Raw genomic sequence first — 25,650 nt, 5'->3', positions numbered from 1 at the left:
GTCGGTGTATTAGCCTCCATCATATTATCCCCTTTAAATTCTGCTCTATTTCCTTTATCTCTGTTCTTCCTCACAAGTATTTTGCTTTTTGTCAAACACTTTTACTCCCCCATCCTCCACCCCTACTCTCCAATTGCCTTTCTCTTCCCTTGTCTTATTCACCTTCTACTATTCTGTGGAAAAATAGAATTCTATACCCCACTCATTAGGGTATGATAAAATTCTGTACCCTATTGAATATACTTGTTTTATCCTCTCTGACCCATTTACGATGAGAGTAATTTTAAGCATTGCCCCTCACCACCCTTATCCTTCCCTCTCTAGAATGATTTTTCATACCTCTCTATGTTATATAATTTACCCAATTCTATCTCTCCCTTCCCTTTCCTGTCATTGCTACTCTCTCTTTTAGTCCTTGATTAATTTTTTAAAATATATCATTCATATGCATGCATATCATATCTTACATACATATCTTTTTATCATCATATTTATATTTATATCATTTCATCATATATCATTATATATATCACATCATAATCAGCTTATTTTTCTACCTCTTTCTGAGGAAATTCCTTCTATCTTCTTTACTACTAAGATTAATTTTTGAGCATTATAGAAATCCTCTTTCAATGTAGACTTATACACATTTTGACCTTAATGAGTCCCTTAAATTTCCTCTTTCTTATTTACCTTTTTGGACTTCCTTTGTGTTTCATGTTTGGAATTCAAATTTTTTGTTTAGGTTTGGCTTATTCCTCAGGAATGATTGGAAATCTTCTATCTTATTGAATATCCCCTTTTTCCCAAATGAAAATATACTTAGTTTTTGCTTGATAGGTGACTCTGTGTTGTAATCCCAAATCTTTTGCCTTCTTGAATATCATAGTCCATGCCTTTTTATCCTTTAATGTAGAACCTGCTAGGGCCTGTGTGTTACTGATTATAGCTCTGTGATATTTGAATGGTTTCTTTCTGGCTGCTTGAAATCTTTTCTCCTTGGCTTGATGGCTCTTGAATTTAGCTCTTATATTCCTTGAGGTTGTCATTTGAGGATTTCTTTCTGGAGGTGATCTTTGAATTCTTTCAATTTCAATTTTATTTTCTTATTTGAGGATCTCTGTGCAGTTTTCTTTGATTGTTTCTTATAATATGATGTCCAAGGCTTTTTCTTGATCATGGCTTTCAGGTACTCCAATCATTCTCATATTCTCTCTCTTAGGTCTATTTTCTAGGTTAGTTATTTTTTCAATAACATAGTTCCTGTTTTCCTCTGTTTTTTCATTTCTTCGATTTTGTTTTGTCCTTTCATTTCTCATGAAATCATTAGTTTCTAGATGGCCAATTCTGATATTTAAGAACTGCCAATTTTTGGTTCTCATTTTTCTATTGGCCCATTTTTCCTTGCATCACTTTCATTTCCTTTTCCCACTTTTCTTCTGCTTCTCTTAATTAGTTTTTTAAGTCCTCTTTGAGTTCTTCCAGAATCTATATCCAACCCAAAATTTTTCTTTTGGACTTTGCATGTGTTTCCTTTGATTTTACTGTCCCCTTCTGTGTCTGTACCTTGTTCTTTGTCCCCATAAAATTCTTTAGGGTTAGGTACTTTTTTGTTGTTTGCTCATTTTACTTATCTAATTACAGTTAGGATTGGGGTAGGTTATTGATGATATGTTGGTCTGAAGGCTGAGTGCTCTGAGCACTCCCTCTCCCTGCTGATTTAATTGACACTTGATTTGCTGATAGCTTAAAGACTTGCTTCAGGCTTATGTGTAATCTTTTGATCTGACTCTCATCTTGATCAGATCAGGGGCTGTGTACTTGATCCAGTGAGGTATATCCTTGTTTGTCCTATCTTCGAGTTCTGCCCTGAGTTTTAGGCAAAAAGATCTGTACTTAATACTTAGTACTATCAGCCACCCCAGAGTGTGTACTAAGTTCTTATCTCAAGCTCAAACTAGAATTCCCTGGGCTGGGGCTCTGGACTTCTCCACAGGTTTGAAATTTCAATGGGTATGTGCTGGCTTGTATCACTATTTGTCCAGGCAGGATCGCGGGTCTTGATGTTGGCTTGGGCATCGTTCCTGAAACTCATACAGCAAATGTAGGGTCGGGTCTTGTGTCTTGTTATTGACTTTCTCTTCCCTCCTTTCTACAGTTTCTTGCTGGATCTGCTCTCCTTTCACCCCATACTCCGGATGTCCTTTGCCTACCTTTTGGGTTTTTCTTTTCTTGAAAGTTGTTTCACTCTGTCTCCTTGTTGGTTTTTTCCCTCCTGTTTTCATTTTGTGGCAATAATTTAATCTAGTTTGAAGAGAATTCTCATGGTGGCACAGAGCTTCTCTGGATTTCTCTACCACCTTGGCTCTACCAATCCTAGCTCCTTTATACCCCAGAACAACATATCCAGGCCCTCCAGTTCTTTAACGTAGAAGCTGTGAAATCTTTCATTGCCCTGACTCTGGCTTCACACTATTTGAATAGTTTCTTTTTGATTTTTTGCAATCTTTCTTTTGACTAGGAATTCTGGAATTTGGTTATGATATTCCTCAGAGTTGTCATTTAGAATCTCTTTCAGGAGATGATCAATGAATTTTTTTCAATTTCTATTTTACCTTCTTATTCAAGAATATCAGTGCAGTTTTATTTTTATATATATGTATATGTACATATATATAAAATATAAAGAATATACATAAAGAATATAAATTATATATATACATACATATTTATATCTCTATATATCTCTATATATAAATCCTTTTTGATCTCTTTTAGGTTTTCTTTTTGGTCTTGAGACCAATTTATATTTTTCTTTAATACTTTGGATGCAGTAATATTGACTTTGTTGTCTTCTTCTGAGTTTGTGTTTTGGTCTTCCCAGATACCTAAAAAACATTCTATACAGTTAAAAAAAATTTACTCATTTCCCTAGTCTTTTTCTTGATTTTTAACTTAAAAATCAGTTAAAGTTGGGCTGCATCCTTGTGGTGAAGGGAACACTATTCTCAGCTTCAGGTTTTTTAGTAGAACTGCTTTCAGAGCTAGCTTTAGGGATTCATAAGTTTTCATTTCTTCTATGCTGTTGTGATCTGAGGAGAGGTGTGATTAATATTTTCCTGTCCTTTGGTCTGTTTTGTGAGTGACTCTAAGAATTATTTTCTACACTTGCACTGTGGCCATTGGTCCTTGCCCCAAGACCTGGCATACTAATGCTCTTCCTTGCCCTGGGAGTAAAGCCTTGAACCATGCATGACACAGGATTGTGTCCTGGATCTCTATATCAGTAATGTTTCAGCTAAAAGAGTTCTCCTGAGACGTCATCTTACCCCTTTATCATTAGTAGTCTGAGAATGTGGGAAGCCTTGCCATGGGTTCATTTTCCCCTACTCTATCTTTCCAAAGTTGGGTCTCCTTTGACATGCTGACTTGTGCTCTACTCCCACCTTACTCCCAACCTTTCCTACTAAACTTCTATGTTTTCCTTTGAGAAACAACTGTTTCATCCTATTCTTTTTTTGACTCTACCACTCCCAAATTTGTTTTAGGGAATTAACGCTGTTTGCAGTATAATTTGAAAGAGATTGTTGGGTTTCTGTCCCTTTTTCTCTGTGGAAACATTCCTCCAAGAAAGGCTGCACCTCTCTTTTTATTACTTCTGAAGTGAAATTCGAAGCCATCTTGATTATCAGAACATTCCAGACCCCTGATTCAATGTTAAACTTTTGTTTTTACCTTCCTTAGATCATTTTTTATATCTTTCCCTTATCTAACTCCCCCAGGGTTATCCATTTAAATTATTTTAAAAAGGTATATAAAACTTATTACTAAAACTGAATAATATATTTTTAAAAAAATTAATGCTATATGTAGTGTTCCATACTCTTCTGAAAAAATATAAGGGAGAAGTATCTTCTTATGACTTTGGGGCCAAGATTGTTTTGTAACATGCATATCATTGTTTTTGCATGCGTATTTTCTATTTGTTTTGTTGTAGTCATTGCATATATTTTCCTGTATTTTCTTATTTCACTGCACTTATTATGGCTTTTCATATATCTTTTGTATGTAACATTCTTAATTTCTTATGTAACCACTGTTCCATGCAATTCATGTAATATAGTTTTGCTTTAGGCATTCATGAATTAATTGTTGGTAATCTACTTTGTTTCCAGTTCTTTGTTAACAAAAATGGTGCTGTGAGAAGTATTTAGTTGTTTTTTATCAGTGCCTTTCTTGGACTTAGCAGTGAAATCTCTGGGTCATAGTATAAGGAATTCTTAATAATTTTCTTAGCATAATTTCAAATTGCTTTCTTTATAGATTTTTCCTTCTAAACCCTACATGCCCAGGTTGTTTGTTCCATGTTCCTAGATTCCTTTTTTAATCTTTTCTTTTATCTCTGTTCATCCTTTAACCCTCAACTTAAATGTTTCCTCTTCTATTAAGCGTTCTCTGAATTGACTGGTTAGTAATGGTTTGTCTGAGTCCATAATCTGTTCAGACAAGCCTCTTATAATGTCTTTTTTATTGTACTTATTTGCATATGTTATCATGTCATATCCCTCACTAGGCTAAACCTTATGAGTACAAAAATGGGACCTTATATAAATTTGATATTGTATAAGGAGCCCGTCACAGTCTTAGTAAACAAGTATTTAATAAAGATTCATTGAATTGAATATTTCCAGATTTACAATCTTATATCATTCCTTTCATTTTGTCTTATTCAATATCTTACAGTGACTCCCTGTTGTTGAAATGTAAATGTCTGTGCTTCATATCCAAAGCCTTAATTTTACTATTTTGAATGTGATAGTTTTCTTATTTCTAGGCTTATTGAATTTCTAACCCAGAGGTCTCCGGCCTATTTCTGTTGACATGGTGATTATTGTTGTTGTTGTTGTTTTTTGAAATGCATTTGTGTGCATATGCACATGTGCACATACTTATTTGGTGTTTGCAATTGTAAGAGTATAGAGTTCATCACATCTTTGAGGGGTAGGCCATGGTCATGTCTACTAGCTTTGCTTCCCTTCACTCTGGTATTCCCCATAATGTTTTAGGATCAAGTATAGCAAAGAAAACCATCTTGGAGGTATGCTAGCTACAGCTCTAAATTCCATCAGTACAATATCACTATATATACAATATACAATATTGTTTAACGACTCTTGGTCTTGCACTAGGTAATCTTGAAAAGGGTACTTGGGTACCTTTGATGAGGGTGAATAATATGATCTTTTGTCTCACTGAATTCATAATTAAATTGTTTTCTACAGAGAGTTCATAAAATTTTATTTCCCAGCTTCACATATATTTCTTTTATTTTGCCTTTTCATTTCATTTAAACATACATGCATATGTACACGCATACACACACACACACACAAACACACACACACACACACAATTGACCCTTAGCTTCAGTCTTATAATCAATAAGTTCCAAGACAGAAGAGTGGTAAAGGATAGGAGTTGGGATTAAGTGACTTGAGTAGGTTTATATATCTAGGAAGTGTCTGAGGGCAGAGTTTAATACAGGACTTCCCTTCTCTCTATCTACTATCCCACCTAACTGTCCTCTGTCATATATATATATATATATATAAAATATATATATATATTTTATTCAGCAAGATTTCAACAACGCCAAAGAAAGATGAAAGGGCATTCAGATCTTAGGTACGGGATCTACAAGTCACATATTCTTCGTATTAGAGGTTATTTCCTGTTGATAATATGATTGATTTAATATTTTTAGTAATATTAAACCTAAAGTTTGCTTTAGTATAATCACTATTATAAGGGTACCTAGGTGGTGTAGTGGATAAAGTACCAGACCTTGAGCCAAGAGGACTTATCTTCTGAGTTCAAGTCTGACTTCAGATACTGACTGGTTGTATAAACCTGGGTAAGGCAGTTAACCATTTGCCTCAGTTTCTCATCTGTTAAAATTTGGTGGAGAAATAAATGACAAACTACTCCAGTATCTTTGCCAAGAAAATGAGATCATGAAGAGTTGAATACAAGTAAAACAACTTCATAACAACATAAAATGTTACTATTAGTTACCTTGCATTATTTTAGTAATCATTTATTATTCATTTTATAGGTTAATTTAAAATGGAATTGAATATCTGTTAAAAACATAGACAGTAAGTGTATCTAAAACATTGCATAATTCTAATTTTAATAGTTATCAACTTTTAACTGGATTTTCACTGTCTTGTTTCAAGTCATTTTCAAATGATGTTCATAGGAATTGCCCATTGGAAGGCTATGACTATGGAATAACTTTTGGGTACTACTAAAGCATATTTAACAAGCTCCTGGCAATTACATCCTTTTGTAGAAAAATGAAGGCATAGAAACTATGTGTAAGCTCATTTTTCAATATATCTTTCAAAGTGGAATTGTATAGCTATTTTCTCTTTTTCAGGAATGGCAAAACTCGATCCAGAAGAATGCAGGCCTTGCTTTTATTGAACTTGTCAATGAAGGAAGGTAATTTTTTTTCCTATGAATATGTTATTTTAAAATTCCATTACTTGTGACATTGTTTCACATTTTTAGACTTTCTGTGTTCATGTGGTACTTTATTCTTTTTTATTAATCCAGCAAAATAGTTTTAACATTGAACTATTAGCTTGAAGATATAGTAGTATAAAAGTCAACATTATTGTTGGTTACTAAGAGGAACAAAAATATAGTTTGCAAAAGTTATCTGCAAATGCTTTGTAAGCTATAAATGCCATCTAGAAAATTGTTAAATTTTGTTACTTAAAGAGGGTAAATTTTAAAAATCTTGCTTTGGAAAGGTATCTTTTGAAAAATAAAGTCCTGAAATAGGGAACTCTTTATTGTGTGTATCAAGAACTGATAGGAGTGCATGACAGAAAGTTCACTGAACCAGAGGGACCTGGATTTTAGTAATGATCTCAACCGCTAAATCATCTATTAATATTAATAATTAAGACAAGATACACAAGCTTTGGAAGGCAATATTTATATGAAATGGCCCCTAGTCAAGTTCCTTCCTCTGAGCTTTAGTGTTTCCTCATCTATGAAATGAAGGACTTGATTTATTATAGATGTAAAGATTTGCAAGGATTTGGGTCTTTGATTTTCAGTGATACTCCCTAAATTTGTCTCTAAACTGAAATTATTGCTTCAGCAATATATTTGGTTATAATATACTTGGTTATTTTTCGTCTTATCAATGAGTTTTAAAAAATATGATACCTATTACTCCAAGCAGATTGTTCACTATGGCAGCAAAGGAAAGTGATAAATGTTGGAGGGGATGTGGAAAAATTGGGACACTAATATACTGCTAGTGGAGTTGTGAACAACCATTCTGCAGGGCAATTTGGAACTATGCCAAAAGACTTTAAAAGATTGCCTGCCCTTTGATTCCACAATACCAATGCTGGGTTTGTATCCCCAAGAGATAATACGGAAAAAAACCTGTACAAAAATATTCATGGCCTCACTCTTTGTGGTGTCAAAAATTAGAAAATGAGGGGTTGTCCATAGATTGGGGAATGGCTAAAGAAATAGTGGTATCTGATGGTGATGGAATATTACTGTGCTAAAAGGAATGATGAACTAGAGGGATTTCTATGTGAACTGGAAAGACCCCCAGGAATTGATGCATAGTGAAAGGAGCAGAACCAGGAAAACATTGCTGATAGAGACTGATACATTATGGCACAATCAAATGTAATAGACTTTTCTACTAGCAGCAATGCAGTGGTCCAGGACAGTCCAGAGGAACTTAGGAAAAAGAACGTCATCCACATCTGGAGAAAGAACTGTGGGGACAGAAATGTAGGAGAAAAACATATATTTGATCGTGTGGTTTGATGGGGATGTGATTGGGATTTTTGGCATTAAAAGATTACTATATTTCAAATATGATAATATTGAAAGAGGTTTTGAACAATGATACCTGTATAACCCAGTGGAATTGTTTGTCAGCTCCGGGAGGGAAGGGGGTTGGGAAAAAATAAGAATGGAAAAAAATTCTAAAGAAATAAATTATTTTAAAATATGGTACATATATTTGAAGACAATCCTGGAAATGTGATATGACCAGGAAGGAAAGAGTAGTGGAACTTCCACTTCCTTAGTATAGGGCACTGTCTAGGTCATATGACTTATGAACCACTAGATATGTTTCATTAGATATTGGGGAGGACAGGATGCCACATTGATTTTCAAACAAAATTTATTTAGGAAAATTATGTGCATGTTAAAGAAGAGAAAGCAGAAAAGGGTAGATAGGGTTTTAAAAAATATTACATAAAGAAATGAAGTGGTAGCATGAAAAATAAAGTCAAAGGGGACAAACAAGGGGAAAGGAGATAGATTAGATATGGAATAAAGTAGAAATAAAGAGAAGAGTGAAAAAAGGATCGATGATTCATTGGTTTTGTAAACAATCACATAAAGATTGTCCTAACCAGGGTATATTTACTGACAGGGTTGACCATTTTAAGGAATTGTCATTTCATTGTTTTGTTGTTTAGAACCTTTTACAATGATAAAAGTAACCTAATCACAGAAAAGAAATACCTGAGCTAAATCTTGAATGAAACAAAATAACCTAATAGACTGAAATAACTAGAGAGTACTCTGACTATATGGAGAATAGTTCCTGCAAAGGTATAGTGATGGGAGAGGCAATGTGGTATTATTAGAAAAACCATTAGATTGTAAGGTCCTTGAAGAAAAAAATTTGTCTTTGTCCATAGGCATATCTGCATAGTTATAATAATTCAAATTATGGGAGCTATTGTGACCCCTAAGTAAGACAGTATGGATAGAGAAGAAAAGTCATGAGACAGATAGTTGGGGACCTTGATAGCCAGGGGTTGGTTCCTTGATAGCCAGGGGTAGTGACTTGACTATAGATCAGAAAAGGAAACAGAGAGAGCATCTAGATACATTGAAAATGCAGAGAGCAGAGTGTATCTGAGAGGACAGAAGGTGACTGATAATTTCCAGAGTTGCAGATAATTCAATAAGAATGAGGAATGATAAGAGGAAATTAGATTTGGAAATAAAAGAAAAACTTGTAAATTTTAAGAAGTCTGTTTTTTTTGGTAGGAAAAGGGTGCAGGGAATCTCAAATGGCATAGAGCTGAACTAATTAAGCCAATGGTCATGACATAGAAAGTGTGCTGAGGGGGATCTTTTCCCCTCCCCCTCCTGAGTAGCCTGACCTGTCCATCAAGATTCCTCATATAACACAGGTACATCAAGTTTGTATCCATTATGGGCTGTACGTCAATTAAAGGGAGGGGGCAGGTCTTTTCTGGACTTTTGCCTTCTTGGACTGACATGGGGCTGGAGAGACAAGTGAGGGGAGAGAAAGATAAATGGAAGCTAGGCACACATGGTTTGAGATCTTAGAATTAGGCAGCTAGATTTAACTTTAGTCTTATCTACCCCTTTTATTAATAAACTTTATAAAATATATATCTGGGTAGAAATATTAATTTAATTCTTACAAATGGAAGAAAAATAGCAAGTTCAGTTTTAATGGTCTGTGAAAGAATTGTAGTGTGAAAATATTGAGATCACAGTGTGAATCACAAAAAGGTTTGTGTTGTTTAAGGTATAGGAAAAAAGGAAATGTTAAAAGATTTTGATCACATAATGGAATTTTAAGAAATTTGGGGTTGGAAATAGAATATTTTGTGAGAGATTTCATACTCAAGTTTCTTGTCCTATTTTTGTTAAGTGGAGATGGAATAGAGGAGTTAATTAGGGGAATTGAATATAATGAAGAATTGAGATGTTAGAGTGGTTGAAGAAATAATTATCTATTTTATCTATCTGTAAAAGTATCTGTTTTAGAATCATATAAAATAAATGTTTCCAAGACATTGAATCCATTTAAGAAGGGAATGAGAATTTACTAAGTGTAGATATATAATGGCTATCAGGCTTTATATTTTATGACAAAATGAGATTTCATATATATATACACACACACAAATATTAAGAAAACTATGAAACTGTGATAAATTCTATATGGATATTTAGTATATACTCAAGGAGTTTCTTTCCAAGTTAACTTGTTCATATCTTTTAATCAGTCAAAGACCATGAAATCTACTTGCACAAGTTACTTGTTATTTTTTTATAAAGACAAGCAGAGTTGAAGTTTACCCCCTCACTCTTTCTTCTTCTTTTTTTTTACCAGTATCTTCTTTTTTTTGTACTTCTTTCAAACTCTTGTATGGTCATCTTATATAATTTTTCCCCTTTCTATCTCTCTTCTCTTTCACTTAACGATTCCTAATTCTTTGTGTCTTTCCTTTTCTTTTCCTCTGCTTCTCTTAAATAAATTCCAAAGACTAATATATAATTCTGCCACCGTTAATCTAGTTTTTGCCTGTGGAATATTTAAGGAAATTGAAATGACTTAAAAACAGTTGGGGAAACACTCTTGGAAAAGTATTCTAACTCTATACAAATGAAATGTGTTTATTTAAATTATAAATTAGTATATTTGGGAACAATCCTAGCTTTTTTTTTTCTATATTTCTAGTGAAACATGCTCTGCTCTTTGGAGATTAAATCTTCTATTCTCTGATGAGCTTAAGAAAGAATATTATCTCTATAGACTGTATTTTTTTATTAAATATGATACATTATCATTAAATTTATTATCTGTTTAGGTCTTCCATCAGGTATTAAATAACACTGGTTGTGGAAATGTGCTTAGGAATAATTTATTTTTTAATAATGATTATAGAGTAAAATTAAGTTCACATAAGTAATAATTATAAAAAATAATTTCTAGTTGTGCATTCATCTTTTTTTCTTATTACAGTTTAAAACACGATACAGCCACCATAATTGTTTGAAAAACAAACTCTTGCTTTAAGTCGGTTTTCTTTGAAATCCATTTTCATCAACAGTTTAAAGGTGTAAACACTTGAAATATTTTGAGGTTAAATGTCTTTATAGAAAAATGGGTATTATCCTGAAGTGGATAGGAATATTTCAGCCACTGGACCTAATACCAAGGGCAAGATGAGTAATAAGAAGGTTTAGTTACAATCCAAATACCAACTATGTTGTTTCTTATTATGTAGATCTGACCTGCTTTGACCTCATTTATGGTGTGGCTACTATAAATTTGCCCTGTGATTAATGTTTTATTAGTGTAGATAAAAATGCATTAACAATAACGTCCATCTGAGCTTGATGGGTATCATCAGCAAATCAATTACATAGGTTGGATGTAGCTAGTTGTGGCCTTTGAGATATATTCCTCATAATCTGTATTGTGTTTTCATTAGATTGTTTGAAAATTTGTTTCAGTATGAAAACATTTATTTGGTGGTGGTTTTATATGTTCGTGTAAAATGTTGTAAAAAAAATGAATTATTGGTCTACTTGAAAGCCATGATTCTAAAAAGAGACTAGACATCATCATTCAAGACAAGGAAAGCTGCCCTGATATTCTTGAACAAGTGTGTAAAATGTAAACTGAAATAACACTAATCATTTCCTGAAAGAGTTCCTACAATGAAAACTCCCTGGTATATCATAGCCAAATTCTAGCATTCTTAATTTAAAGAGAAAATGCTGCAAGTAGCCAGAAAGAAACTCCTCAAATATTGTAGAACCACAGTGAGGATTATTCAAGACCTAGCTGCTTATACCTTAAAGTATCATGAAAAAGATTAGGATAGGTAAGATAATGGTCATAAATGCTTTTTCATCCAGTCATCATAGCCAGAGAAATACCTGGGGAGAACCAGAACCTCATGTTTTAGTAAAAGTTCTGGACTCTAAAAGTTGCCTAGCTCTACTTCTATTTATGAAACTGAATGAATCACTTTACTTCCCTGTAACTCTGTTTCCTCATACATAAAATGAAAAGGGCTGTATTAAGAGATTCTTATAATCCTTTCTTGCCAAAATTCTGTATATACTAAAATGGAGTATAGGAAGTAGTAGGGGTCCCCCAAACTATGGCCCGCGGGCCATATGCAGCCCCCTGATGCCACATCCAGCTCCCATCACGCTTGGGGAAGGGACATCTCTTTCATTGTTGGTCAGTGAGAGAAACACTGTATGTGGCAGCGCCGTAGAGCAAGGCGTCACTCATGTACAGTATTACTTCCATTGACATAATCCTTTGTGTGGCACCTTGTTCTGACATGAATGAGGCGCTGCACAAAAGATTATGTGGCTGCACAATGGAATTCGTCCACATGGTGAGCGACGATCTGGGGGAGGGGATTCTGCACTGTGTATACTTCTGCCTGGTATAGTGGTGGCAGTGATGGGCCTGTGCAAGGTGTGATGGGCCCATCACAGCCAGCACTGCAGCCTCCACTATCCCAGACCGCGGTATATAGATTTGTTCATATATTTTTTTATAGTCTGGCTCTCCAAGGGTCTGAGGGACAGTGAACTACCCCCTGTGTAAAAAGTTTGGGGACCCCTGATAAAGATTCTGTTGTGTCCTTTATACTGCTGCAACTCTGAAAAAGAAATCTCAAGCAAGGTTGACCCAAATTTCTCAGTTTGCCTTGGGGGGCTTTAGCCTTACTAGGGTAGATAAGGTCATAACTGAAACCTGACTCCATTACTATCTGTTCTTACTCTAGAGACTTTTTTCTTTGTGGGATTATTTTAGATTAGATCAGAATAGGAGGGTAGATATTGAGACAACCAGGAAGGAGTTTAGCCTTAGCTCTGCTGAGGGCCTAAGAGACATTGTGAAAAGTCAGCTTTTGGGATTAAGATAGCTTTTATTAGTGTTTAGGAAAAATCCTCAGCCCACATACCTTCCCTCACCTTCAATAACAACTTACAATAAATCTGTTACCTTGAAAGTGGAGTCAGAGTGATTTCCTACTGGCCTGAGTCAGAGAGAGAGAATCCATTTTCACTCTTTGATCTTGAGATCTTCTTGCCAGATTGGGTCGAGTAAAAACCCAGTTAACTGTTTATATCATCTTTCAATGTGTTATCATACAATACATATTTCCATGTTCAAAATATTGTTAAAGAAGGTACATATCACTTATAATGCCTTGCACATAATATGGGCTCTCATTCTCTCTTCCCCCCTTTTCCCCTCCACACACATAAATATGCATATGCACATACACTCTTAGCCCAACACAGTTTAGCAATATGCTTAATAAAAGCTCATTCATTCATGCTTACTGTTATGAATAGCAGATAAACCCATTTATCCAAGCAAATAAAAAGGAGAAAAAATAATACAAATTAGAATATGACCCCATATAACCAGAATTCAATGAGTTCTTATTTTATAGCAAGGTATCTAAGCTCAACCAAGATGGCCCCTGATTTCCAATGTTAAATTACCTTAAATGTCTAGGGATGCAACCTGTAAATTAAGGATTGTTATCTTAAATTTCTATAAGAATTCCTCTTTTTTTCCTAGAGTTGCTTCTAAATCAAGTCTAAAATTACTTTTGAAGTTTTGAAGACTCTTCTTTCTTCTTTAATGATTTCAACTTTTTTCTCTAATGCTTTCATTTCAATTCCATCCTTTCCACATTCTACAATGTCATGTCAGCATTCTTCCTACTTAGGTGTATCTCATGCATAATTTACCAGAGTTGGAGAGAAACATGTTAGCAACTGAGGATATGGTTTTATGATGGAGTTAGTGACCATGCAACTTAAGTTATTCAAAGTTGACCTTCTTTATCTGCTAGGTCATTAAGAGGAATCAGAAAGTGGTTTGTGTATTATATTTTAATGTCTTTTATTCCCCTGCATTTAAGTGTGTGGTTTTTGTTTTGTTTTTGTCTTCTTGGTCTGTTACTAATATGCATAGTTCATATTAATTTCATTTGCCGTTGAAGTTAATCGCGATTGAACCAGAGTTGTAGGTTAGTTTGTTCATCAGAAGAATTTGAATAAGTATCTTGAGCACTGATAATAAAGCAACCATTTTGAAGATCCTGAGTCTTAATACATTTAACCATATTAATATGTTTCTAGGTTATTGAGCCAAACCATGAAAGATCACCTAGTAAGAGTCGCAAATGAAGCTGAATTCATTCTGAGCAGACAGAGAGCAGAGAATATTCACAGACATGCAGAATTTGAGGTAAGATCCTATATTATATAGAAAAGGAAAAAGAATGGGTCACTTTTACATGGTAACTTAGAGAAGCTGTCAAAATAAACACATTTCGAAGTCATTTGACATTTCAGAGATTTTAAAGTTGTATTTACATAATTGATACTGTAATCAACACAATGCCTAACTTTAGTTAGATTTGTTAGACTGTGGCAGTACAATTCATTGCTTTTATTTAAAATTACAGAAATTTTTTTTGCCACTTTATTTTTACATGTTGAGCTGAGAGAGAAGATGAGAGAAAAAAGGTTTTTTGGGGTATATTACAAGTTTCTGAGGATTATAGTTTTAGAAATAGAATGAATCTTAGAGGTTGTAGATTTCAAATTAGAAAAAACTGAGCCATAGAGTGATTAAGGGCTTAAGAGCCTTACATGGCTAGTAAAGGTCAGGTATAATATAGAATTCAGGACTTCTTGCCTACAAGCCTGTTCCTTCCATTATATTGTGGGGCCTCTCAGGACAATGGTGAACATCTTTACCAAAAATGAAGTTAAACTTTGTAATCCTGCAAATAGATATGTACCGAGGAGATAATATGGAAAGGAAAATTAGGTTAATTCCTAAACTTCAAACTCTGAGATTTTAATTAGAATAAATCTTTATGTCAGAAAAGTATTAAAAGAGAAATGTGTCAGCTTTTGGAAGGTTGGGATTGTTTCCTTGTTTTTCTGTCATTGGTTCTAGTAGATTCTTAATAAATGTTTCTTGATTGGTGGAATGGCAACTTCCCCTACCACTTTAGATACTTAAATTTACTGTTATTTAGTCAGGTGTTAGGGTAAATTTTTGAATTGAGACTGAATATATTATTTAATCGTCACCAGGGATTTAAATTCTAAATCCCAATGAAATATTCGTCAGAATAGAATTTTATGGTGGTTTATTTATAATAGAAGGAAGAAATTAAGAAGAAGGATTAAGAGGGAAAAGGGTGAATATCTACTCCAGCCTGGCCTGAGCCAGGGGGAGTTCAGAGGCCTCTTAGCCAAGGGGCCTTCCCAGAAGATTAAATCTAACTTGGCTTCCAGCTAGGAGACCTCCTTTAAGATGAAAGACCTTCTTGGAGGCTGGAACCTTCAGAAGGGTCAAGGGAAAGGGGAGTCATCCTTATCACTCACCATGTGGCCATTCAGGGAAGCTGTCTCATCTAGACCCATGCTTCAGAGCTCCTCCAAGTCAAATTCCACTGCCCAAGTCCGCCAAAGCCACCAAAAAAAAAAAATCCCTCACAGGAAGTGATGCAAAATATAAAGGAAGTTCTTTACATCACTTCCTGTGTCTCACATGTGCCAATGGTAGCTTAAAATTGGCTTAGGGCAGCCCAGGGGGGCAGTCAGTAATCTCCGATTTGTCACTTGCTAGCACACCTAGGTCACAGACCATCCTCCCCTACAGTTAATCCTTAAGTGGGGTTGTATACATTCCTGGTTGCTAAAATTCTAAAGACTAAGCAAGGTGGAGTAAATCTAAAAATCATGCAGGTACGTTGAGAGATTGTCTTTTCCATAGGTACAGAGCTTAGTATTGTGAATTTTAAAACTATTCCACTCTAATCAGACCATTCTTTAGAAGCTCTGATTTAGCTGTTTACTGATCAATAACAATGGAGATACTTGGAATAACAGAATCAGGTCTTGGAAACTCCACATTCTCCACCCTACTCAGTTTAACAAGATTCTGAAAGATTTGCATCAAACTCAAGATTTAATTATCTGAGGAAATGGCCTTCAACAGACATGTGCAAAAAAAGGACAGACCTCTGGGCTGTCCTAAGTCAAGCAAAGTCCTCATTGGTACAGATGAGATGCAGAAAGTGATGTAAAAACATTCATATAAAGCACACCAGTTTCTGCCTCTTTCTCTTTCCCTGGAGAGACGACTCTGGCTGGCAGCATGCTAAGCGTTCTGACATCTTGGAGTGTTGGGTGGTGAGTTTTGCCCTGGAGCTAATTTCAGGTTCGGGCATCTTAGTTAAGCCTCTTTGGAGGTCAGGCTGATTCTTTCCTCTTTCACACTCAAAACCTTATTTTCTAGATCTTCTATCTTTCTGCCCGTTACTAGCCCCATCCTTCCTCCTTCTTCTTAAAATCTTCTCTACTATATCAATTAAATCACCATAAAATTTGGCAGCTGACTTGGGTATTTTATTATTTGGGATTTCCCTTGGCGACCACTTAAATTTAGATTTTTTTTCAGTCTCAACCATAATTTCACCCTTTACAGTATTTAAAGCTAGAATTTTAACATGGATTTTCTTTACTAATAGGTTGACCTTTATGCCTTTGATGGAAAAGATGAACCATTCCACATGTGATTTATTAAAGTTAGATGTATAAGTGAATATATAGATATTTAAATTTGCTGTTTACTCTTGAGATTGCTTAATTAAAAGATTTTGAATTGCAACGTTCTACAGCTTTCATGTTAGTTTCTATATTTACTTAATTGATACAAAAGAGGAAAATTCTAAATGCACAACATATAAAGGATAAGATATGAAAACTACAATTTAAAACTAAGAAAACTTTTAAATGCCAAAGTTAATATTCTTATACCATTAGTTTAGAGAAGTGGTATAGGAGGAACAATATTAGACTTAGGGTCCGGCGTCCTTTGTTTAAATCCTTGCTGAAATCCTACTATCTTATACCTTTAAAAAACAGACTTAGCTGCTTTTTTTAAATTTAAAGTTTAAAAAAAATTAATTATTTCAGTTATACATAGAAGCAATTTTTGACAATTGTTTTCTGACATTTTAGGATTTAGTTTTCTCCATCTTTCCCTTCCCCCTAACTGAGGCAGTAAATAGTCTAATATAGTTTATACTACTGGATTCATGCAATATATATTTCCATATGTTTGATGATGGGACAGAAGATATGTATCATCCATATAATAAAAAACTTATGACATAATTCAATTGGAAGATGTCATGCTTTAATCTGAAAGCACACTTCATCAATTCCTTCTTTGGCTGTAAATAGCATTTTTCATCATAGGTCCCTTGTGGATATCTTGGGACCTTTCTTTGCTGATTAGTTTAGTCCTTTTCAGCTGATCATTATATATTATTTTTGTTGCTGTATGTATTGTTCTCTGGTTCTGCTGACTTAAATCTGCATCAGTTTATTTAAGTCTTTCCATGTTTTCTGAACTCATCCTATCTGTCATTTGTATTCCATTATGACCATATGACCAGTGATGGTGAACCTTTTAGAGATGGAGTGCCAGGCTCTCTGCTCCTACCTCCTCATCCCTCAAAGAAGTATCATCCCCCCCCCCCCCCCCCCAGCTCACTGATGTGCCCCTCCTGCTCATTGAATGTTGGGTGTGCCCTGTCCCCCCCATTCACACACACACAGGGAGGAAGTACTCCCATTGGGCTTCTGGGTGGAAGGGTAGTTGAAGTAAACATTGTCTTCAGTGAGTGTGGAGAGGGGGAGGGGAGTGGCCCAAGCACTCTACTCCCCTCTAGCTCTGCCACTTGTGAGCTGCCACCTTACCTCTTATGTGCTCCCATTGGACAGTTGGATGTGAAAAAATGTCAGGAATGGTAGAGGGGGAGGGGAGCAGGTCTGCCTGAGACCCTCTGCCTTTCTAGTAATGAACTGGGTTGTGTGTGTGTGTGGGAACATGTGCCCACAGAGAGCTATGTGTATGCTATCTTTGAAACTTGTGCCACAGCTTCACCATCATTGCCATATAGCATAACCTGTTCATCTATTCCCCAAGTAATTGTCAACCCCTTAGTTTCCAATTCTTTGCTACCACAAAAAGAGCTGCTAAATTTTGCACATGTAGGTACTTTTCCTTTCTGTCTGATCTCTTTGAGATACAAATACAGTAGTGGTATTGATGAGTCAAAGGGTAAAACATAGTTTTGTGATCCTTTTGGTTTTATCAGCTTACAGTTCCATTAAAAGTGTTTCTGTCCCAGTTTCCACATTTTCTATAGTATTTGTCATTTTTCTTTTTGGATAGGTGTTAGGTGCTATAGAGTTGTTTAAATAATTCAGTTTTTTTTAAATATTCTGTTAAGATTTCTCATTAGCAAAATGAGTGCAATAATACTTGTCCTATCTACCTTACTAGATTATGTACAAATCACTTGTTAAGTCATTAGGTGCCACATAAAATATACGCTATTATTTTGTTATAATAATTTCTCTTAATGCTTCAGAGAATAATATTGCCATATCTCATCCACTCATTTGGATTATAATTTATTGTAACCACATATAAAATATGAATGTCTTTACTTATTAAAAATAGTAATTTTAATATTTTATATATAATGAATTTGCCCTTGTTAAATTGAAATGATACTGTTGTTTTTCTAGGATCATATAAGTATCCACACATCAACTGAATTAAAATGAATGTTTTCCAAGGACAATTTTAGTGACTGAATTTTTTGGGATAAATGGTATCTTTGACAACTTAACTAACTTAGACTTAATTTTAACCTTTATTTCTACTTAAACATTTAAATTCCTTCTCATCCTGTGAATGTTCTAGTGTCTAAAAAAAAAAAAGTCTTGGTCTTTAAAATAAAACCATGAATACTATGAAATGTAGAGCTTTAAGTATATGTGTGCATACATGTGTTTAAGTATTACTAAACTGTGTTGCCCTTTAATAACACTTTGAAAGATGAAAGCGTATTTTTCTTAGACCCTGCTTATGTCCTAAAGGTTATCTATGCTGAACCTAGGTTTCATACTGTACATTGTTTATTAATATATCTGTATTTCACTTAGAAATAGTTACTCCCCTCCAGCAAACATCATTTCTTTAACAGTACCATTTGCAAAAAAAAAGTAACTGGCTTGTCATGTATTCCATGGGAGGCTATATTTATATCCTTGGCCCTTAGTATAATGCCGAGTACATAGTGAATGCTTAGTAAGGGCTCTCTCTGTTTTTTTATCTCTCTCTGTCTGTCTCCATCTTTTCATCTCTTTCTTTTCCCTCTCCCTTTATTTTTCTCTATCTTCCTCCTTTACTCATTTTCCCCCCTCATACCTCTTACCTCTTCTTGTTCTCTCACAAACTTCTTTTTACTGTCCTATGTTCCTTCTCTCTTGAAACCTTTAAAAAAACAACTTCATGGTGGCTTTCCAGTCAAATCTGTCTTGTATAAGATAAGCTCTTTCTTAGAATTCTTAATTTACCTTAAATGGTTGACCACTTGCAGTTTCCAAGGGAATTTGATTATGACATAAAAAGTTAAAATAATAATTTAACATTGAATATTTATGAACAATACTATTTATTTTCCTCTTAATCCAACAAACCTTTTTTGAGCAGTTTTTTTTTTTTAATGGGAATCAATGTGTAGTGTGCAAGCTCTGGGGTTTCTAGAGGGAAGTAGATCTAACTTCTACTCTCAGAGTCATTTTAGTTGAATGGTAACAAGAAGTATACACTTTGGAAATGTCTTATATTTATTAGTAAGTCTTTTTTTTTTTAAAACCCTTACCTTCCATCTTGGAGTCAATTCTATGTATTGGCTCCAAGGCAGAAGAGTGGTAAGGGCTAGGCAATGGGGGTCAAGTGACTTGCCCAGGGTCACACAGCTAGGAAGTAGCTGAGGTCAAATTTGAACCTAGGACCTCCTGTCTCTAGGCCTATTGGTAAGTCTTACAGGATGAGTACACATAAAGTATCCTAAGAGTTTACACATAGAAAAATTTAATTATGGGAAAATTGGGAATAGTTTTATTGAGGAGGTAGCATTTTAACTTCCTCAGTGTTTCAGGATATATAGGTGATTCTTTATTGTAAAGGTGGAGTTAGGGTATTTTAGGCAGAAAGAATACATTAACCAAATAGAGCCAATCGTTGTGAATTGTTAGGAGTGTGGATTATCAAAATATATGAATATTTTTTGTGACACTTCACATTGTTTAACAGGAAAGTGAAAAACAATTGAGTAAGTTAATGTTTAGCGGTGACAGCAACCAACACATTATTTCACTGGTTGATCTGTGAATGAGACCTATTTTTCTTCAAAGTAGCTAGGAATTTTACTAAAATTGTAAGCATAATGGATATAGTCTTTGACCTAGAGATTGCATCACTAGACTCATATCCCAAATAGATCCAAAACAAAAATGAGACCTATATGTACCAAAATATTCCTAGCAGCCCTATGTGTGTTAGTACAAAATTTAAAGTAAAGTGGATGACAATTGAATGAGAAATAAATAAGTATAATATAACCATAATATTCATAGTAACTTACTTTTATATGAGGCAGCTTCATGGCTCAGTGGATAATGCTAGGCATAAAGTCAGGAAGGCATGAATTCAAATCTGGCCTCAAATGCTTACTAATTGTGTGGTCCTGGTCAAGCCAATTACTATCTGTTTGCTTTAATCCACTGGAGAAGGAAGTAGCAAACTACTCCAACTTCTTTTTTAAGAAAACTCCATAGACAGTATTCGCATCCATGGGATCACAAAGAGTCAAACATGAAGGACTCATCAACAACTACCATCACCACAACCTTTTATATAATGATTTAAATTTTTCAAAGTCCTTTACATGTGTTAACTTATTTGATCCTTAGAATGACCCTGTAAGATAATACTTGTTTTACCAATGAGCCCACTAAGACTAGAAGTAAGTGACTTTTTCTAAGGCCAAAGAGCTAGTAGTATCTGAGGCTGATTCATATTTAGATGTTACTGACTTCAAGTGCATTGTTTTATCTTCTATATCACCTAACTATGTGTAGGCTAAACAAATTATAGCACACTCATGTTAAAGATTACTTTATCATAAAATGAGAAATATGAAGCATAATGGAAAGGTTAATATGAGTTGTTTTAAGGTAAAATGAGCAGAATCAGGTAAATGCACACATTGGTAATGGTTGAAAGGAACAATTATGAGAAGCTACATGGTATGTAATTATATTCATTGAATCTGGAGTAGAACTACGAAAAATCTTCTTCCTCTTCTCTTTGCTTAGTTTTCATATAACCATTGTAGGTGTGGATAGACATTCAGACATTGTTAATGTATTAGTTATTTTCACCAAACTACTTTTTCTTGTTTTTTCCATTTATTCCAAGAAATGGTTTGGTGAATTGGGACAGAAGACAACTACATTCAGAAGAAAATGTATATCCTAGATGGCAATAAGAAGATTAAATTATTAAAGCTTCACAGTCTTACTAGATTTTTAATTGATAAAAGAAGGAAAGAGCAAAAAGGAAAAGCAGAGGAGAGGGAGAAAGACAAAAAGAGAGAAAAGAAGGGATAAGTAAGGAAGAGAAGGATAATCGGAAGGGAAAGGGGGAAGGAGAAGAATATGTCAATAATTATGGCATAGAAACTTTTGGGTAAGAAGGATATTCATATGGAAATAAATGTCTAGGCATATGATCTTAGCTGCAACTATTGTAGTCTAAAGAATACTGAATTTATATTTAGACATCTTAAGTTCAAAGCTGACTTCCGTTTCCTGCTTATTTTAGGTATGATATTGTGTGTGTTACTTAACTTCTCTGAACCTTGATTTTTCTCATTTGTAAAATAACAACAGTTAAATAATTTTTTTTAACTCTATAGCCTATGAAATAAAATTTTTTCTTGCCTTTTTACAATATTATTCTTTCAGATTCTTTACTCACAAATTCTACTAAAACAATCAGAAAAACTCTAGGGAAGAGGCAGGGCCAGTATGGTGAATTAGAAACAACCCAGTTGAACTTTTTCAACATTCCCCTGCAAACCATCTTAACAATGCCTCAAATTAAATTTTGTCCTGGCATAGCCTGCAAAAGGTCAGTGTGATACATTTTTCCAGCTGACAAAACTTACTAAGCCAGCAAGAGAAATTTATGATTCTATGGTGGCCCAGGCACACAGTGGCAGCAGAAGTGACTGTAGCTGTTGCTTCGGCAGCTCCCAACTCAGATTTGGTAAGGGTGTCATACAACTGGTTCAGGATGAGATTACAGGAGACTCTACTGGCACTCAGTACAACTTGCGTTGGTTGTCAACTCAATTGCCCATACATAATTCAAGGTTATATTTCCAGGATGGAAAGGAATGGTGGGTGTCAGTCACAACAGAATGAGGGCTCTGGTCAAAATTTCAAGGCAAAGAGAACCCTAGTACTTCTGACTGCAGAGAACCAGAGGTTCTTCCTGGGTAAAGACCAGAGTTCAAACCAAGACAGTAGTGAATATACTATTCCCTGGATCACACCACCTTAGAAGTACCCAAAATTTGTGGAATCCCAGAAATAGCTATGAAAACAGTGTCACAAAAAACCCCAACAACCTGAGACAGTGCTTTTCCCACTCCCTAGTGATCAGAGACCAACATTAACATAAAGTTCAAAGTCAAGAAATAGTCTAGGAACAGTAAGGATACAAAAACAATAAAAAACTAGACTATAAAAACCTACTATGGTGTCAGGGAATAGAATGACATAATCTCAGTATACAATAATAGTAGCTGTGAACAAAGTATTAAAGAAAAATTCTAATTGTACTTCAGTCCATCAAGTATTCCTGGAAGAGTTAAAGAAAGAGATAAGAATTTTAGATGAAAAAATTGGAGGAGGTGGGGAGAATGAGATTGATATATAGGAAAATTATGAAAAAAGAATAACTTGGTAAAAGAGGTACAAAGAACACTGAAGAAAATAACTTAAAAAACAGAATTGGCTTAATGGAAAAGAAAGCATAAAAATGCACTGAGGAAAACAGATTAAATAATAAAGTTAAATGGAAAATGAGATACAAAACCTCACTGAAAAAAGTAATTCCAAAAGTATTAGAATTGGGCAAACCAATGGATGCCATGACACATCAAGAAATAGCAGAATGGATTAGAAATTAGAATTAGAAAAAAGAATGTTTATAAGAGACACTTTTAGGGGCAGCTAGCAGGCTCTGGATTGAGAGCTAGACCTAGAGATAGGAGGTCCTGGGTTCAAATATGACCTCAGACACTTCTTAGCTGTGTGGCCCAGAGCAAGTCACTTAGCCGCCATTGCCTAGCCCTTACTGCTCTTCTGCCTTAGCACCAATGCACAGTATTGATTCTAAGTGGAAGATAAGGGTTAAAAAAAAAAGAAATACATTTGGAAAGGACAGCTCTTTAAAGAGTTAAAATGAAGGACTAGAACAGAATCTAATATTCTTCTGTTAAACTAAAAAATGGCAGGAATAGCTATCATAATCTCAAACAAAGTAAAAGCAAAAATAGACCTAATTAAGAGGAATAATTAGGGAAACTACATTTTGCTAAAAGGTACCATAGACAATGAATTAATATAAAAATCTTATAGCTTGTTTCTCAGATAATGATAATTTCTTATATATATATATATATTATATATACTGAGTGTAGCAATGAGTCTAATTTATAAAAATGATTATAAAAACAAGATCCATTACCACTGACAAATCATCAAAAATACATAAACAGGCAGTTTTCAGAAGAAGAAATCTAAGCTATCTAAACTTCTATGACAAATTCTGGAGATCATTATTAACTAGAAAAAAGCAAATTAAAACAATTGAAGTACCACCTCATACCTATCAGAAAACACAAATGTTGAAAAATATGAGGGAACAATTGACAAGCTAATGAACTTTTGGTGGAGTGGAGAACAATTTAGTACTGGACCCAATGGGTTATAAAATTACTTTTTGGACCCACCAATACTACTAAAAGGTCTGTATCCCATAGAGATCAATGAAAAGAGAAAAGGATATACAAGTACAAAAATATTTCTAACAAAGATTTGGAAATTGAGGGGATGCATATCAGTTGGCTGAACAAGTGGCATATGTTTGTGATGTACTATTGTCTATGAGTTGTTTAAGGAAAAAAACAAACATGGTAATATATGTACTGCTATATGTACTTTATAGTACCATATGTACCAGTACAATGTGAAGTCAGAAAAACCAGGAGATCATTGAGCATGTTAATAGCATTGTTGTAATAATGATCAATTGTGAAAGAATTGACTACTTTGATCAATACAATGATCCAAGACAACTCCAGAGGACAGTGAAAAAAATGCTGTCTACCGCTAGAGAGAGAACTAGTGAATTCTGAGTGAAAATTAAAGTATAATTTTCTTATTTTCTTGCTTTTTAAAATAATGGCTACCATGGCAGGTTTTTTTTTAAATGATTTCACATGTATAATTGATATCCTTAAGTCTACCTTTTCAGTAGGTGAGGGCCTGGATGGAAGAGATGAAAAAAAATTGTATTTTAAACTGTGAGCTATAGTATGGAGAGTAAGTTGGTAGAATATGTTATGTACCCCAAGGTAGTTTGTAGATTTGGACAGATGCTGAATAATGTCCAGATGCTGAAAGGTTGCCCAGACGAAACAAAGAATACAATTAAGACCAAATGGACCTTATTGGCAAATGTTGTGGGTAATATCAGCTGCCTATTTTAGTAGTGATCTCTTTATTTTGTTGAACTGGTGTTGTCATTCACCTATTTCATTATTTTAGGAAGACTATTATGTTCTTCTCTATCATCTGCGCATTCTTGAAATCTGGGTTTCTTATTACTGCTAACTTTTGTCAATTTCTTATAACCTCTCATGACTTTTTACAGGGGTTGTAAATAATGTTCAGCAACCAACTTCTTTGCATGATTTCTCTTCAGTAATTAAATCTAGTATTTCTAGCTGTAATAAAATTTGTTGCCCTTTTCTGTTCAGTTATGCTTCCTCATGCATAAAACTCAAGACTTCCTCTCGGTTTTAATTCTTATTCAGTACTGTTTTATAGACCAAGGTTTTGCAGTAATAAACTTTGCATGGTTTACTTTATAGCTCAAATTGAAATATGAATTTTAATGTCAGCATACAGATTGCCTTGGCTATAGTAGGGCCTAGAAGTAAACTTGTTTGTATTTGTTTTATTTTTGACAATTTTAATGTAGATTTTTGTTTTCTTATTGATTGGCATATAATACATTTCTTTGGATAATCCTCTTCTCCATATATAAATGTATAGATGCAGAATATGATTAACATAATTCACAACTTAATCATGGATATTAGTATTCTGGATTTCCAGGTGTAAGGAAGCTTCAGGACTGTTTATTCCCATTCATTAATTTGACCGATGAAGCAGTATGGCCCATAGACTTCAAATTATGTTCATGGACCACATACCTTGTATATAGTGAAAATGGAATATGATGGAATGGAATGATTCTGTGTTCTTTGTAAATGGGATTATAGTAATGAAAGTATCTTTTTTATAGAACTAAATTTTAAGACTTCCTGGTGTGTGTGTGTGTGTGTGTGTGTGTGTGTGTGTTTGCTGTGAATCTTAAAACTACTCAGACTCTACTTCAGAAGATTTGATTAAGTTATTCCCCATTTTTAACAATGGAGGTACTTGATCAGGAATGTATTGAGAACTTTTAAAATTACTCTACCCTACTCAGACAGTGTCTTAGGGGAAGATAAAGTTACAAACTCC

At 34.4% G+C, this 25,650-nt stretch overlaps 1 protein-coding gene across 1 annotated transcript in view; it reads left to right on the top strand.

Annotated features, from left to right (window-relative positions):
- The window catches only part of LRBA (LPS responsive beige-like anchor protein), an 854,371-nt gene that overhangs the window by 346,022 nt on the left and 482,699 nt on the right, over positions 1 to 25,650 (top strand). The window contains exons 35-36 of the mRNA XM_056803808.1: positions 6,443 to 6,507; positions 14,017 to 14,125. Of these exons, the coding sequence (XP_056659786.1) occupies positions 6,443 to 6,507; positions 14,017 to 14,125 (174 nt within the window). The remainder of the gene's footprint in view (positions 1 to 6,442; positions 6,508 to 14,016; positions 14,126 to 25,650) is intronic.

Source organism: Monodelphis domestica, chromosome 6, assembly GCF_027887165.1.
Source record: "Monodelphis domestica isolate mMonDom1 chromosome 6, mMonDom1.pri, whole genome shotgun sequence".
NCBI classification, from domain to species: Eukaryota; Metazoa; Chordata; class Mammalia; order Didelphimorphia; family Didelphidae; genus Monodelphis; species Monodelphis domestica.
The sequence above is the reverse complement of the archived record's forward strand: the minus strand, read 5'-3'. Positions and strand labels throughout refer to the sequence as shown.